Genomic DNA, 18,172 nt, shown 5'->3' on the forward strand with positions numbered 1-18,172 from the left:
GTCTGTTAAAGTTAAACCTAGTTAAATAAACTTTAAGCTAACTTGGGATTTATATATAGGTTGGGGAGGGAGAAAAGCTAGACTATATATTATTCCATATATTTAATGCGGTAGATTACAACTAAATAATAACATTTAGAGGCGTATTAATTAGGATCTCTAATCCTAAAGTACCTAAAGGCACTAGATTACTTAAAGATATTATATAGGATAAATCGCATCCTGTTCCTGCTGGGTGTGAGGTTAAGGTAATAGATAGTTAGGTGAAGATAATACCTAAGTCCGCTGGAGCTTAAATAAGTCGTGTATTAGAACCGCCTCTTAACGACTAACCTAGAGGGTAATGGAGATATCTATGTTTTCTCCCTTAGGAATTAGCGTAGTTAAATATTCTATTATTAGAAGTCTTAGTCTTCTTTCCTTTTCCTATTAATTACTGGTCTAGACTGCCTTAGAAAGAAAGTCGCCTAAAAGGGGGATATAATTAGTAGGCGCGTTTGTAAATGCGTATTGAATTTCTACAGTATATATTATTAGCATAGCCTTTAATATAATGAAGGTAAATCCTACTTACGTCTATATATAGGCTTATTAATACGCCTCCGTTTCCTTAACTAATTTAATACTATAGGTTTTTCCCTGTTTTTTGTGGCGGCTAGTAGCCGTCAGCTTTATACTTAAAAGTTCTTACTAAAGTAGACCTTGCCTTTTAGGAACTTATAATATTTTTAGGATTCTTATAACGGCTCTTTGGTTCCTAAACTATTTAGTATATAATATATATCAGATAGCCACACCTAAATATCCTTTAGGTTAATCCGCTCGACTATAAAGTTAAACGTATCCTTTAATATTAAATTTGCCGTCTACACGGTAGGGTTAAAGGCCGCTACCTAGGAAATTATCCCGTTAGGACTTAGGCTATAAATCCGCTTGTACCTTTTTTAGGTCGCCTACTTTCTTATTTAGGTTGTGTCCAAATTAATAACCAAATCCTTTAGACCGCTAAAGAAAAGTGCTATATTTTTTCCAAATATCCCTTAATTCTTTAAGTTTAATTTGGTAATAGTGTCTTTTCTATTCTCTTATACCTGATTTAACCGCTATTTGCCCTCCTTATAAGCCGACTCTATACGTCTTTTTTTAAGTGCTTTAATCTTTACTAGGAGCTTTACTATAGCCTTAAAAAGCCTTATACCTAAATCTTTAATCGTCCGATAGTTGCTTTTTATAAAATGCATACAAGAGTACGGGACACTTTTAATAACCCGTTTAAGCTTTTTAGTAAGGTCTACAAGTTATAAGATAAATTTAGTAGTTGCTATATTATAAGTTAATCTAAATGTCATAAACTAGGCTAGGAAAAGAAGTAGTTCTAAAAATCTCTCTAAGGATGATTAGGGGTAGGGGCTATTAAGAACATTATTATTTTATATATATCTATAAGCTTTTATTATAGTTAGGTAACTAGGGTAGCCAAGAGGCAATATACCTAAGTTTTATAAGCCGGGGTGTAATATATCTGTTTACCCCTTCCTTACTATTTAGTAACCCCGAGTTAAGTTAAGACCTTTACCGATTTTCACTACCTATAGTATATAGCAGAAACTTCTTTATATATAAGAATAAAAATGTAGAGCAAGTGGCGTCTTTTTGTATTTATGCGGTCTAGTGATTTAGATTTAGGCTGCCTTTATGCGCAACTTTACATTTTATATCATTTGCAGCCCAGCTTAAGTCTATATACGCTCTCATTACTTTAATAAGAATTATTATATAGCTCGGCCTTATAGATATACATATATAGCCTCCGCTTAGTATTTTACCGACTAATATATAAATAGACTATTAAAGGCCTTTAAGGACCTCTAAAGACTTTTAAAGACCTTTAAAGACCTCTAAAGGCTAGTAACTATAACACACCCGCTAGAGGCAAGCAGTATATAACCTACCCCTTTTATATCATTAATAATCTAATTACTACTCTTAAATACCTATTCTTATAATAGATACGTCTAATATAGGTAAAACTTCGATCTATTGGGTTTTAATAGTAGGGGAAACTATCTTTAAGGAAGAGAAAAGAGGAAAGGTCTCCTATGTGGGATAGAAAGAAGAAAATTTAAGAGAGGTAAAGGTAAGTAATTGCCTATATATTAGGTAAGCAGGTCCCTAACATCTTAAAGATTTATAAAATTATCGCTATTATATATATTGTGCCCAATATTCGCCGGCTTACGGTTTCTATATATAATTTGTTTAATTGGCTTTTTTTAGGCGAACCTAGCTACTGTAGTAGTAGAGTAATTTTGGCGGAACTTAAGTATAAGGGAGTATTAATAAGGTCTAGAGCCTATTTTGGCGATATAGCGTTTATAGAAGGTGGAAAGGAAGCTTTAAAGTAATTAGAGATATATATATAGGAGCTTAATAAAGCTACCTAGGCTGCTACGCTTCCTTTCACGTTTAGATTTATGTACTGGGCTAGGCTAATGCTTATAGCAGCTGTAGTACTTCCGTATAAGTAATAGTGTCTTTTATAGTTATAGGCCCATATTCTAATAAATATAACTAAATGACCTAAAGTGCCTACTACTCTCCTAAAACCGCAATTACGGGTAACCAGTACGTAAATGGCTTTTATTTCTATATAGGGCATAAGCCTATATACTTACTTACTCCTATAATAATAAGGCCTATATAGTAGGCTATAGCGCGGGCGAATTGCTAGTAGATTAGGGAATAGGAGAACGGAAGCCACAGGGTATTAGTTCCCGTAGGGGAGTAGAAGATATAAATATTAGTTCCCGTAAGGAATTAAAAGCTATAAGGTAATGAAGAAAGTGGGTATTAATCCCTATAGAGATCCGCAAGCTATAGGAGATTAGTTTCCGTAGGGGAGCGGAAGAAATCGCTATTAGTTTTTATAGGGGAGTAAAAGCCGTACGGGAGTAGGAGCTATAGGGTATAGTTCTTATAGGGCAGTAGAAAATACGGTTACTATATACTAGATAATAATTTTAGTTTAGGATATAAGAACGGGAGCCGTAGGGGATTGGTTCCCGTAGGGGAGTAGCAGATATAGCTAATGGCTCCTATAAGGGAGTAAAAGCCATACGGGAATGTAAGCTATAGGGGATTAGTTTCTATAGGGCGGCGGAATACATAGGTATTAGCACCTATAGGGGATTTGTTAGAGTAAGGGATTTGTTAAAGTAGGGGATTTATTAGAGTAGGGAATTCGTTAGCGTAGGGGATTTATTAGCGTAGGGGATTTATTGGAGTAGGGGACTAGATCCTATAGGGGATTTGTTAAAATAGGGGACTAGTTCTTATAGGGCGGTGAAACACGTAAGCATTAGCTCCTATAGGGGATTTATTTAAGTAGGGGACTTATTTAAGTAGGGGATTGGTTAGAGGAAGGGATTTATTCTCTTATAGCCTCTATTTAGGCGGCATAAGGCTACTTCTAATAGGCTAGGGAGTGGATTGCGTATTTTATAGAAATATAAAGCCTATATAGGATAGTAGGGTATAGGGACCTAATGATCTAGCGGAAGATTGGGTTATCCACTTTCCTAGGTTTATTTAGCCCCGGCGACTTACCCTACGCTATTTTATATACGTTTTGATTAAGGCTGCTACCTAGCCTTAGCTGCCCGAATCCCCGTAAAACTTCACTTATACAGTAGAAGAGTAATAAAATATTATTCTATCTACTCTACTAGTACTTTTAGATCCTTCCTTACTTCCTAAAGCACCTCCTTTATTTAAGAAGAAAGTTTTTTATCCTTTCCCTTTTGCCTCCTACCGCCTAAAAATACTACCTTTTGTAATCTGTTAACCTAAGAGATTAGTAGCTAATAGTATAGTAAAAAGTTATCACCTACAGTCTTAAGAAAATCCTCTTTATCAGCTACTGCCCTTTTTTTCATTTTAGCCAGCTCTTCTATATCTACAAAATTCTACTTATTAAATCTGTTAATAACGTTGCCTTTTTTATTAGGTCTATTATAGTAAATATATATCCAGAATAGCACCTAAAAGAACGACTTAAAATCATGCCAAGCTGAGTATATCTCGCCTAGGAGCACTCCAATCGCTATAAACGCTCTTATACCAGTCTTACCCCACGCTTTTAAAGGCCCTTCCCGCTGCTCCTTAATTGCAAGATTAAAGTCAATTAAGAATGCCAGCTAAAAAAGATTGTTATCTTCCTTATTTATTATAAGGTTGCCTATTAAAATATTATATTGGATAATACCAGCCCACGTATATAAAGACTCGTATCCTTTAATGCTACCCTCTAGTATAGTAAGCATTACAGCCTAAAAGCTTGCCTTATAAAGAGGCTTTCTATAGTCCCTAGTAATAACGCGTCAATATACTTAATTTAGGGTTATAGGGCGCCTTCTGTTTAAAGGCGGAGAGCCCGAATATATACGCTTACTAGGCGGTAATAGGGCGTTAGTATAGCTAGACGACCTCTTTCTACTAAACGACCTATTTCTACTAGAACTTCGGCCTTTCCTTATACTTATTTTCACTCCAGCCGGTCTTAAAGGCATTATTAAGTCTTCTAGCTTATAGTTTATCGCTCTTATAATATTTAGCCCCTTATAGACGTTTTTATAAATATTATCTTCCTTACCGCCTATATAAACTATCTCGTAGTAATAGTACCTGGCTACGTTGACCACTTCTTTCCCCATTACCTTACGTAGTAGTTCGCCTTCTTCCTTACGCTATAGGTACTACTATAAGTCTTTAATGACAAGGGGTATCTTAGAGGTGTCCCCCTTACGGTATACTTTCTAGTAAGTAGTTACTTAACTAGCGATATAGCGTGCCCGCTTTATGGGTTTGTTAAAAATAAGACACTCGGTCTAATTATTGTATATAACCTTAATATATCGCTTGCCGTCCGATATTAAAATAATAGGGTTAAACCCAAGCTACTCCTTATTTATCTAGAGAAATCCTAACATTGCTGAGGTAAATTATAGTCCGTCTTTGTTAATATTAAATAATAATAATGCGATGCCTCCTACCCAGTTATACTCCTATAGCCGCATAATAGATCTATAAAGGGTAAAGCCTAAGACAAAGCGACGAGTGTTCTAAGCGGCGAAGACTTCTCTTATATATTTTCCTAAATTAAACTATACTTACGAGGCTATATTAGTATTTAGATTACTCTTTAGCTCTCCTAGTACAAGTATATGCGACTAATAGCATTAAGAGCTTTTGCTAGCTATTAGATTATCTATAAAACCAATATTTAGCTTTCGCTTTACTATAGACCCTTATAAGGGCTGCTTAGTATATATAATAAGCGTTTATCATATCTTTAGGGCGGACCTATGCTCCTCTACAAAGCCTAAAAATGATTTAATTAGGTTATTAAACCACTCTAGAATATTATTTTGCTCTGCGCTTCTAGGCCAGTTATACTAGCCGCCCTCAGCGTATAGCGGATTGTCTCCTTCCTTACATTTTTTAAAAACGGCGGCGCTTACCTCTTTAAGACCTTTTACTTCCCTAAAGAATACTTTATATAAGCCAGGAATCCCCACATAAAGAGGGCCTAGCTCCTTCTTTAGAATATAATCTACGTATTTCCTATATTCGGACGAGTTAGTAAAGCTACTTATATTACGTAGATATGGGGTTTAAACGTAGAATGGTAGCGGTTAGGAAGGAGGCGTAGACTCTATTACAGTGGCGTACGCCTTTTCCTAGATAACCTCGTTAGGTTTAATCCAAAGGATTGTATTTAGAAGGGGTAGGAACCGCTTAATATTAAAGTCGTTAGAACTGACCGCTAAATTAAGTCTTAATAGATTAATAAGAAGGCTTTTATTGCCGCCGTTAGATAGCAATAAACGAGAAGTAAAAAGGCTCTGTAGAGCTAGTATTAGATTAAGCAAAATATTCTTTAGTTCTGTAAGCGTTAGATAGAAACTTATAACGGGTATATTAGCAATTACCTTTATTACCTATCTAGTGTAATAAGTCTAAAGAGCTAGAGATGTCTAGATCCTAATAAGCCAAGTTAAATAAATTGCGAAAGTCACTCAGCCCTTCCCCAATAGGCTTTGTTTTTATTATCTCTAATTTAAAGAGATTTGCTATTGTAGGCGGGCGCGCTAAGAGCTACGTTAGGAGGGCCGATGTAGTAGGCGAGTAGGTAGGCGAGGGGAGATTAAGAGGCTAGTATATAAGGACGGTATAATAGCAGAGAAGTAAATAAGTGTAGGGAGGTCAAATATATATCGGGCGCGTCTTAAAATAAGGAAATAGTGAAGGAGGAAAGGAAGTAAGGTGCGAGCGAAACGCGAGGAGGATTTAAAGGTTAGGCGTAGAAAAGTTAAGCTAATCTAATATGGCTTAGACTAAGGCTTTACAGGGCTTAGTTAAATGCTAAGCTATAATAACCTAAAGTGGAAAGTTGCAGGCAGCATTTATTAGTAATTATAGTTATCGGCTTTTAGTTTATTCTGTGACGCGTAAGGCTTAAATAGAGTGAGGCTCTAATATAGCGATGCTAAAAGGCGCCAGGTAAGGTACAGCTGGCGATAGCGGGTTAATTATTGGGTTGGTTATATAAGTACCTACAATTAATTACGTAGCTAATTCTAAAATAAGCTAAACCTAATATGCCAAATATAGATATAGCCAACCCTATTTTATAGCGCTTAATCGACCTATTTCCTATAACTAGGATCTAGTTCTTAGAACCGGATCCTTTTTTAAAATCGCGCCCTTTTTACAGCAGTTAATTGGTCTACTTCGTAAACCCGAATTAGGATCCTAGTTTTAGAATTAAATTCCGTTCTTAGAATTGTAACTTAAGCTATAACTAAAAATAGCTTCTCTTTTCCAAGACTATTAAACCGCTTAGCTTAACGCTATACCTTTTTAGCCACGTTTAGTACGTTTGGCTTAAAATTGGGATAGGATACACTTTTTAGAACAAGATCCCATTTTTAGAGTTACAACTTAGGCTAATATTAAGAGAGATATCTGGTATTTATCCTTAATATTCCTACCTTATTAATATAAAATTTAGAGTCAACCTGTACCCTAGTTACCTATAAAAACGCTAAAGACTTTAATACCTTAACTTTAATTCTTTATAGAGGACCAAGCAAGTTATAGGGCGGCTAACTTATCACTACTAAGTATATAAAGGTAGAGGACTTATAAGCTTACTATAAGCGAGTTTTTAACTTTAATTTAACGTATATACAAACGATAACGAGATACTCTTAACATGGAAGCAACTAGATAGAAAAACAATACTAAGCTAAAGAAATCCTAATTGGCGCCTTAATTCTCAACGCCAGAAAACAAAAACGTGATTACGAAAATCTTTTCTTATAAGAAATTTCTCATTTCTTTAGCTTCTTAGAGGCTCTATCTATAGTGTAATCTACCTTTCTTTTACATGTCCCTCTTATTAATAGATCTTCTAAATAATCATCTAGCGCCTTTTTTGGTTAGTCTCTTTGCTTAATTAGCTTAGGTAAGACTGTCTTAGTTTCGCTACGGCCTTCTAGGCTCTTAAGATAATTGGTATACATTTCTATATCCTCTTATATATTACCCTCCATATTATCGCCGATTTTATAAGAGTTAACCTCCTTAATTATATAAGTAGGTATAAAGGACATCTGCTACTGTCTTAGTTAATCTCCTTACTTATACGGTTTACCCTTCTTAGCTATCTCAATTATAATATCTTTAAGCGGTTTGTATATCTTAGCATAATAGTAGAGGTGACGAGGATTCTTAGTATAGTATAATAAAAGTTTCTTTTACGGTATAGCCACCGCTAAAACCCAGGTAGGATACTAGTATATTACTATAATAGGACCGTATAAAGATATAATTCCTCTATAACTGGGGTTTTAGAGATATATTATATCCTTTATTATATAATAAGTAGGTAACCAGGATATAAGATACTTTACTTATCTACTTAAGATCTTAGTATCAGAAATTATTAACACTTTAGATGGATATATAGGGACTAAACCATTCTCTACTTAATTATTAGTATTACTAAATAATATAGGTGTCTTATAAATATACCTCTAGGTACTAGCGAAATATATTTAGAACCTATAACTATATTTATCTACTAGGATAAGCCTTTAATATAGTTCTCTTTTAGTTAAGGCAAGTCTATCTTAGCCTCACTATAATCCTCTATTGGCTTAGGTAAGTCTATCTTGGTTTCGCCATAGCCTTCTAATCCCCTAAGATAATTAAGGTATATTTTTTATACACCTCCCTAAACCGTATCCTCTTATATATCGCCCTTTATATTATTATTGTTTTCGTAAAAATTAGCCTTATTAGGTATTTAAGCAGGCGTACAAGGTATCTGTTTTTACATAGGGTCAAAAAGCTATAATTGTTTCTCCTCCCCACTACTAGATACCGTATCTTTATCGTCAATGCGATTCTAGGATAATTTAAGGTTTCTAGTAGGTTAATAATTAGGTATATTATCTTTAAGGCAATAGCATATTGTGATGTTTTTATAAGCACTAATTAAGGACCTATAGGTTATATTAGTAATATATCTAAGCTTAGTTAAGGTAACATACATAATATCTAGTATTCTTATAAAGATGGTAAGGGATATATAGTCAAGAGGTTAAATTTAAAGGTGAGTTAAATTAATGGTATATAAGAACCAGGAGTATAACGTTTATATTCCATTTCTCTTTTAAGGCGGAGTTAGGACAGAAGGTAGAAGGGAAAGGCGGAGTATACTAGCCGCCCCTTTCTACTTTATATGGTGTCTGTGGTATAATATTTAGTAGCTATAATTACTCTTAGCTTAGGTATTGTCTGCGCCTAAGACTATAGGTGCCTAAAGTAATCCGTAAGTAAGGTATTATTAGGAGTAGCTATTAGCTAAGCTATTACTAAATTTAAAAGGCTAACGATCCCTAATAAACGCTATATACCTTAGTAGGGTTTAGAAGCGTTTATATAAAGTTATAAACTAGAATCGGAAGTTAATAATAACCCCTAATAACGCCTTTCTTAGCAGAAATAGCATTATATAATCTACTTCCGACGCCAATCCTTCCTAGGGCAAGACACTGCCTAAGCAATAGGCTTATCCTAGCTAGTTAATCTTATATATTGACCCCCCATCTATAGCAAAGGAGCTATTAGTGCCTATAGGATAGTTTAATTAGCATTCTAGCTAAGCCCTTTATAAGCGCTTCGCCTTATATAGGCGGTAATTAACTCCTATTAATCTGCCTTGCGTTAAGGGAGATCTTTTACTTAAGGCGCTAAGTAGCCAGTACTTAGAGGTCTATAGACATATTCTATATCCTAGCAGTATCAACTATAACTCCTTAAGTAGTATCCCGCAACCCTTAAGTACCTATAAGTATACTATCCCTAAATTGCTAGCTATTAAGTAGGTATTTATAAATAAAGAAACCGACTTTAAAGATAACAACAGCGACCTAGAGGCGTAGACTAGTTACAAAAGTAACTTTAGTAATAAGGATTAAGAATAGAACGCAGAGACATTATATGGTAAAGAAAATAGTTTTAGTACTAAAGATTAAGAAATAGGGGCAGACGGTAATAAAGAGGTGTTAAGTAACAAGGCTATATAGGCAATGGTTAAATATAGTGGCCTTAACTTTATAGTCTTAAATCTATAAGTAAAGGATAAAAATGTAAAGAAAAGTTCTAATAAAAGCTAGTAAAAGGGTTAAAACTTTAGCCTCTCTTTGTTTAGCCTATCGCGAAATAAAATAATATTTTACCATTTCTACTAGAGTCTCTACCCGCTTAACTTATAGCGAGCTATAAAGTATTTGCAATAATCTATGCTTTTACTTAAATGAATTTATTTACTACCTTAAAAGCAATAAGTAAGGTAAATCTATACTAATGACCTAGGATTTTTTAAATTTTTTATAGACCTAGGACGCATACCACCTTAGTAATTATTAGTCGTGTTTAAGACTACAGTACTTATCAATTTATATCTTAAGGATATAAACATATTATTTTATAGTGTTTTCTTTTTGTTTAAATCATTTCTCTACTTATAGTATATAGCGGTTATTTACCTATCCCGGTATAGTAGGGAGGGGTAATTAGGTTATATAAGGGGGCTTAGACTTATAGCTACGCTTATAGGGCTGTTTACATATAAACTTCTCTAAGTATGTATAAGGGGGCTTTAAGTTATTATAAAGTCTATATATATAGGAACTTCTTTAATATTTCTAAATCTGGGACTTATATATTTCTTTTTTTTATAGTTCTAGTATTTTTCTAACATTTGCTTCCTATTTATATACTAGGCGTTAATAGAGGGCGCTAGGTTAGATTACCCTACTTATATAATTACCTAGTTTGTACAATTACCTAGCTTATATAATCGCCTAGCTCGTATAATTACCTAGTTTATATAATCACCTAGCTCGCACAATTACCTAGCTTATATAATTGCCTAGCTCGCACAATTACCTAGTTTGTATAATTACCTAGCTTATACAATTGCCTAGCTCACACGATTACCTAATTTGTACAATTACCCGGCTCGCATAATTACCCAGCTTGCATAATTACCTAGTTTATACAATTACCTAGCTCATATAATCACCTAGCTCGTAGGATCTACTAGCTCCTATAAACATCCAGCTCGTATAATTGCCTAGCTCGTACAATTACCTAGTTTGCATAATCGCCTAGCTCACATAATTACCTAGCTCATAGGATTGCCCAGCTCCTATAAGTACTATACTCATACGGTTACTTAGCTCGCACAATTACCTAGCTTATAGGATCTGCTAGCTCCTATAAGTATCTAGCTCGTATAATTACCTAGCTTACACAATTACCCAGCTCGCACAATTACCTAGCTTATAGGATCGCCTAGCTTACCTATTAATATCCTATTTATACGCTAGGCGTTAATTAGAGGACGAACAAAAGTTATATTATATATTTAGCTATAATAGGGGAGATTATCTATTAAGTACCGCTGTACCATTACTAAGTCATATCTAGGAGCTTTTTAAGGCCTGTAGTATATCTAAATTCTATATCTTAATATCTCCTATCCTTCCTACAATATTTTCTCAGTAAGTATCTCTTATTAAGTCTTACCCCAATTAAGGTTAAGTAGCATCTCCTTTAAATATCAAACTTTCTCCAGATTATTATAAGCGTTATAATAATTAATAAGGTTTTAAAAAGCCTTATCTTCTTTATTATCCGTTATTAACCCATAGTCTTTAAAATAAGAGTAAATAATACCGCGTTGTCTTTTAAATTCCTTCTTCCAGTCATTGCTAATTTTACTCTATTTTAGCGTTAGAAGCTAGATTAGCTGCAATATATAAAGCTATAAAAACTTACATATAAAGACTGGCAATTGTTCTATATATTATACACGGAACATATTACTAGGGATACAATTTTATAGATATTAGAAACGCTAGGGGAGTGTTCTTAAAGCCGAGCGTATAACTATCTTTAGTTAACTGTATACTATATCCTTAACCTTAACTCAGACAAATTAAAAGACTAAAAATGTTAAAGAGCGAAGAGATTCGTGTGAAAGTATACGTAGGTCTAAAATCGGGGCGTTAAACAACCTAAAAAATGAGAATAAAACGCTAATTGCCTATAAAAAAATTCATTAGCGGGCCATTGCGGGCATAGAGGCGTTTAGATAGCTAAGCTAGCAAGTACTAGAGTGCTAGATTATACTAATATCCTCTTAAGTCTAAGCTAAGTAATAGGCTTAAAGTATAGGGCTATATACCGGGGCTTAGTTTCGGTTCTAGTTATACGTAGAAGCTAGATATACGTTTTATATTAACGAATAGGAGGGAGTTAAGTTGTAGGGCATATGCCATTTCGTCTACAACGCGTCTTACAGCCTATATATTAATCGCCGGTTTATATCATTTATATAGTATATAAGATAGATACTATAGGGTATATAGCAACGAAACGAGGTATATTGTCTACGTGCGTACTTTAGCTATAACCGTATATATCAATATTAGAGATTAATGTAAACGTTTTCTATTTAGCTCCTTGTCTCCCTATTAACCCTTTAAAAGCCTAATCTCTTTAATAAAGTCCGGTATAAATAAGCCTTCTTAAGTAAGAAGACTTGGAAGTAGGGGCGCTGCTAGCGTTAATATATAAACTACTTAAAAAACTAAAATAACCTTTCTAAGCAACGCCCCTCTACTTTTACGTCTTATAGGGCCTATAATATATAGGTCACCGGTCTATATCTCTTATAGGATTATATTGCTTAGTTAATGCCTAGGGTCAATTAGTCAATTTACTTACTTCCTCCCTAAACACTATATTTAATAAAGCTAAAACCTAAGTTAGTATAAGTATTCTAACTATAATATAATAAAACTAATAATAGGCTTTCCTAACGGCTTATACCATACGCCAATTAAGGACTTTAGTAGCTACCTAGGGTATACTCTTAGCCGCTAGCAGCTCGTTTAAACGCTCTAGAAGCTCCTTTTATTTATCTATAGGAACCTTAAATTAAGTAGAGCGTATTAGATGTAATAAGTAAAGTCGTTTAGCTTCTTCCTATATAAGTATCTGCCGATCTTTGTTACTAAAAGTCAAGGCTATACTTATATCCCTACTTACTAAAAACCGCTTCCATTAAGTTTTAGAATGTCCGGTAATAGCCTATATATTACTAGCTTTAGACCTAGCGGTAAGACTTATTATGCGTGGTGGCGTTAAAATAAGAAATTGGTGTTACTGCGCGAAGTGCCGTTTACTAGGGTAGAGCTATCAACCGCATTAACTCTATTAACCCTATTAACCCTATTAACCATATTAACTATATTAACTACGTTAACCTAATCGACCGCTAGCGATATAAAACCGGCTAACACCACTAGTTTACACTTCTGCCTTCTCCTAATATAGCTAATAAAGTCATAGATATGACAATGGGTCGGTCTATATAACGATACTATATTGGTGCCTCTCTGGGTACGCTGACCCTATATTTACCTCTATTCACCAGTTCTCTTTACGTTTTAATAGGCTTATCCTATAGGTAGCTCTGCATCGCTCTTTTTATTATAAGCCTATAACAATTACCCTGTTTTATTATAAGATACTAGCCTCCTCGGCATCACGTTCCTAAAGAGTTAAATTAATTACTTAAACTAGATAGACGGGAGATTTCTAGGATAAGTTAATGCGAGCCTTAATTAAGGTTCTATACCCTAAAAGCCTTTCCTGCTAGGAACTAATCGGATTCTTTTCTATATTCCTTAGAGAATTGACTTAATCCTAAATCTAAGTAGGTGCTTTAACATTGCTTTACTAATGGCTAACTATATCAAGCCCGGGTTCCGTTTACTATTGCGAAATTCAGGGCTTACTAGCAGAGTTATAAGGCCTATAGGCTAACTAGGCTGAAATATAGTTACCTTCTTTCCTTTACCGTAATGCACGCTCCTCTACCTGCAGCCGCTGTATATATTTATATAGTGTTTATTTATTACCTTATAATTTTCCGTACTTTCACTAGATATAGATAGTGGGGTTTTTCTAGTTATATGACTGGCTTTATCCAGGTAGAGGGGTAGCGGAAAATGCTTGGCATATATATAAGCTAAATGTTGATTTAAAACTTTAGAAGTTATATTAGTTTTTAGTTAAGCGACTAATGTTTAAAGCTCTAACTAATTAACTAAATCTGTCGCAGATTAGATAAAGCTAATAACGACTTTTTAATATATATATAGAGGCTCTAGAGCTATATTTAATAAAGTAGAGTTCTTGTTTTTAATCGTCCTATTTGACACTAAATTACACCCTCGAATATTGTTTGAGATGTAGTTAAAACTAAAACTAGAAAAGAAAACTAATAAAATATATTATCTAAAAATGTTCTGCTTAGCTTAGCGCAGCTTATAGATAGCGAGAAATATAGCGACTTAAAACTTGTATACTAGGGGCTGGAGTTTAAAGTCTATAAAGCGATTATATGTACCTAATCTTCTGTACTTACGGCTACATATAATGAAGGCTTTTAGGTAAAAGCTAATTAAACGTTTAGTGAAATCGACCTTAACCAGGAACTAACTAACGGGTAAGAGGCGGTGACTAATATTATAAATATTAACGAGTTCGATTCTGGCACCGTTAAGAGAATAATCTAATTTATGTATAAGAGGGACTATAATAATAGCGAGGAGGAGTAAGGATCTAATATTATAAGTGTAGAAAAGCTTGGCTAAAGTGAGGGATATATTTATACACTAATCCAATTTATCCGTACTTAAGCTTCGATCTATAGAATTAAAGGTAGCGCAACTTAACGACGCCGATGCCTTATCGCTATCTAAACTAGATAGTAGCGGTGGCGATAATGGAGACATAATAATATGGCTAATAACGGCCTATATTATACTTCGCCACGTTTATATTAATATAATTGCCGATTATTATAATATACTATAGCTAAAAGAGCTTGTAAATATAAAAATTTAACGTATTTTAGGAACTAGCTAGTCCGCAAACAGGTTTCCTAATATTATTAAGGATATCTTTAGCCTAATAGGCGACTTAGCATTATATAATATAATTACCTTAATAGCGGCCGAGTATATTAAAGAGCTTATTAAACTTAAGGACTTTATAGGGCTAGATATTATAAGCGATTTCGCCATCGGTATTATATGGACAGTAGTTACCGCATCTAAGGATATGGAGGAAAATTTTATATAGAAACTTTAAGCTGTTTAATCTTAGCTATAATAAACAGAATCACTACTTTAATCCACCGAGGTGAGGTACGCCGCGGCTGAGCATAAAAGCGAAAATATTAATAACTGTCTTAATACCCTCTGCACGACTAGGACCTATTATAATATCGGTTACAAAGCCAAGTTTATATATTATATTAAGGACAGCAGTTATCTATCCGACCCTAATCACCCTTATATACTTCATTGTAAAAGGTGCGAGCATTATATATAAGTAAAGATGTATAGCTTAGGAGATCGGCTTAGGTAGGAAGTCATTATATAATACTTCTCTTCCTTTCTCCGTTTGGGTTAATCTAAGAAATTTAAATGTATATCTCGTCTATAGTCGGTCCGTTAGATATTATATAGCAACTATATTATCTATCTCCTATTAGCCTCCCCTTACCTTACCCTTTACCCTACTATTTATCTTATTCTTTACCTTATCCTTACCCTTACCTTACCTATTACCCCTTACCCCCCTAGACGAATTATAAAATCCTAGTTATTGCATCTATTCTACTAAATACTAAAATAGAATTAGATGATAATAGACTAAAATGAAATAAAAAGTGGTAAAGAATAATAAGATAAACGCGAAATAACTAGGAAAAGGTCCTATATATACTAAGCGCATAGTTTTAAAGATGTATTTTGTGCTTAAGGGTCACTTCGTAAACGTTACATTCAATCTCACCCTACTATAGGAGTTTAGAGAGATGCGCTTATTAGAAATGCTTTGTAAAAGCAGTTAGAGTGTAAAACCTATATATACGCTTACTAATTGGTAGCTTTTAGTTCCTAAGGCAGATAAAGCATATCTTTAGTCTTTTCTCCTTATATAAGGATAACTTTACACTCTTTAGCGCTTTAGCCGCTTCTAAAATCTTAGCATCTTCTTTAATCTTAACTTAACTAAGGGCGATACCTACCCTAAACTGTCTCTGGCGATAACTTGGCCGATACGCTCTACCTTCCTTAATATTACAGTAATCTACAACTGCATTAATAGCATTATTACGTCTACGTATCTTATCTTCTAGTGACGTGCTAGGTAGCGTTATAATCACTTTAATAAGGTGTTTGTGTTCGGCCGATCTATTATTATTAGATTCTAAGGTTGCTTTAATATCCTCACTAAATATAACTCCGGAAAGTTGCCGCTTAATGTTAATTACAGCTTGTTCGTTATCCCAATTCTTTTTAATATTTTCCAATAGCGCATTTCTCTAACGTTGCCTTTTATTTATAATTTTTTGGCTAAGCTTTTAGTATTCTGTGCTTTCTGTGGTTTTGCGCTTAAGGCTAAGCTTTAGCTTATTTTAAACTTTAATTAAGGAACAAATACGCGGGTTCTCATTTACCGATGAGGATTGTTCTATTATTAGGTGCTATAGCCGCCGCGGGTTAATTGATCGGCTTATTTAGCATACTGCTTTTATTAACTTTTCTTAAGGCTCTAAGCCTTAAACAATTGCTTATATATCTACGTCAACACGCCGTAAAAGGTAGTGCTTTAGAAACGTTTAAGTGTCGGCGTGCTGCATTATTAGGTTCTGGAGGGCATCAGTTACATTACCTAAGTAGTAAAGATATTAGAAATGTCTTAGTAGAACCGGCTCTATATAATAAAACTTACTATTTTTATTAAATACCTTGCCTGCGCCGTAATAAAGACTATATAGGCGCGCAACCTGCTAAAATCCCGTAATTATACTAAGGTCCTTAATCTACGGTAAAAGAGTTAAGTACTATAAAGGTTGGTTAGGTGAGACCTCATAGCTATAAAAAGCTTTAATTGATTGCCAAAATATGGGGATATTATCTAGGTCCGGATAGAGTAATAGTAATAACTAGTTACGCCTAGGCTTAATATATAGCTTAGTAAGCTATTTTGTAGACGTTAGGTTAGGGGCTCTAAAAGCTTAGTCGGTAAAAAAAAGGCCTAAGAGAAAGACGTAAGGGCTAAGAATAAGTAAAGGGTTAAAGATAATCTTAGGAATTGGGAAAGTATTACTAGTTCTCTATAAGTATAAGGTAAGAGGAATAGGGTAGAAAGATAACACACGCTTCCTTTATACTAAGATATTCCTTAGTGAATTTAAATATAAACTTAAGCACGATATTATAGGGACCGCCCTTTGGGTCCTAAATAAGTATAACCATTATATATTAGTAGCATAGGTTTAGAAGAGCTTTAGGTCGGCTCGCAGTATAAAGACCTAGTTATATTAAGAAATGCACTTATATCCGATGTCGTCTAACTATATATCGCTTCCTTATTATAACTAAGTTAGTTTTAAGGACTAGGGCGAGATCCTCCGCGTCCATAATAGTCTTTTCTTACTTTTTCTCACTTAGACTATATTTCTCCGCCAGTTTCCAAAGTACCTAAGAAAGATATCTTAGCTTTACCTTACCTTACTAGGTTAAAGGATTAACTAAAAATGTAATCACCTTATATATCTAGCGGTTTAGTTCACTAGCAATTTTCCCTCCGGTCGCTCTCTCATATATAAGGCGATAGTACTTCTAGTATAGGCCAAGCGAGCTAAAAACCTTTATCCCGCACTATTTTCTACTACTTTTTCTTCGTTTCTAGTTTAGGGACCAGTTAAAGAAGCTATAAAGGAGCCGAAGTGAGAGGACTTAGTACATTTTCTTGGGGTCTTTCCCTATATAGGTGCAGTATTTAGAAATTGTTAGCTCTCTACCAAGTTAGGCCTAAGAGAAAGCCGTTAAATAGGTTATTACTTACTAATCCTAGTATTCTTCAATGCGGTTAAGGAGAGCTATAGTGGTATTAGCGTAGTCCTATGTCGTAAAATTAGATTCCTTAAACTCTTTTAACTATTTAAGGTAATATTTTAGTAAATAGTCTTAATCCTTATAAAGCTATACTTAAGCGGACGCTTCGTAAGCATTTTTAGATTTAGTAGTGCTATCGGTATCACTATTAGGGACGGTCGGTTCTGTCCAGTAGCTGTTACCGTCGCTGTCTATATCTATATACTTATCGTCGGTAACGCTAGATAATAAGCTACGATTTAATAATCGAGCGCGCCGCATTTTAGGGAGCTAAAAAAGAACTTAGGGTAGTGACGGCAAAAAGGATATAGAGAGTAATATAGGGTTAAGGAGATAGGAGGGTAAAGAATAAGAGAAACGGGGCCTAGGTTAAACGGATTAGAGGTAGGAGCTATAGAGTATATATAGGTTTAGCGCCAGGCGCGTAAAAGGGTCATACTTTTAGATAAACTGGTCTGCCCGTAAAAAACGGGGCACAGGCTAGGTAAGCGAGAGGCTTAACGTTAGACCGGTAAGCAAGAGGCTTAGGGCGACAAAGAGTTTTAGTGACG

At 34.5% G+C, this 18,172-nt stretch overlaps 2 protein-coding genes across 2 annotated transcripts; both read left to right on the top strand.

The window, feature by feature from the left end:
* Nucleotides 1-14,625: 14,625 nt before the first annotated feature.
* Nucleotides 14,626-14,793, top strand: K441DRAFT_595589 (uncharacterized protein; the record flags this gene model as incomplete). The annotated part of the gene is made up of 1 exon (XM_067645002.1): nucleotides 14,626-14,793. A coding segment is annotated over one exon (168 nt), but the record flags the coding sequence as incomplete, so codon positions are not given.
* A 2,241-nt stretch (nucleotides 14,794-17,034) lies between these two features.
* On the top strand, nucleotides 17,035-17,208 carry K441DRAFT_595609 (uncharacterized protein; the record flags this gene model as incomplete). Its single annotated transcript, XM_067645004.1, has 1 exon — nucleotides 17,035-17,208. A coding segment is annotated over one exon (174 nt), but the record flags the coding sequence as incomplete, so codon positions are not given.
* Nucleotides 17,209-18,172: the final 964 nt, after the last annotated feature.

The sequence above is a fragment of the Cenococcum geophilum genome (genome assembly GCF_001692895.1).
Source record: "Cenococcum geophilum 1.58 unplaced genomic scaffold K441scaffold_93, whole genome shotgun sequence".
Lineage (NCBI taxonomy): Eukaryota > Fungi > Ascomycota > Dothideomycetes > Gloniales > Gloniaceae > Cenococcum > Cenococcum geophilum.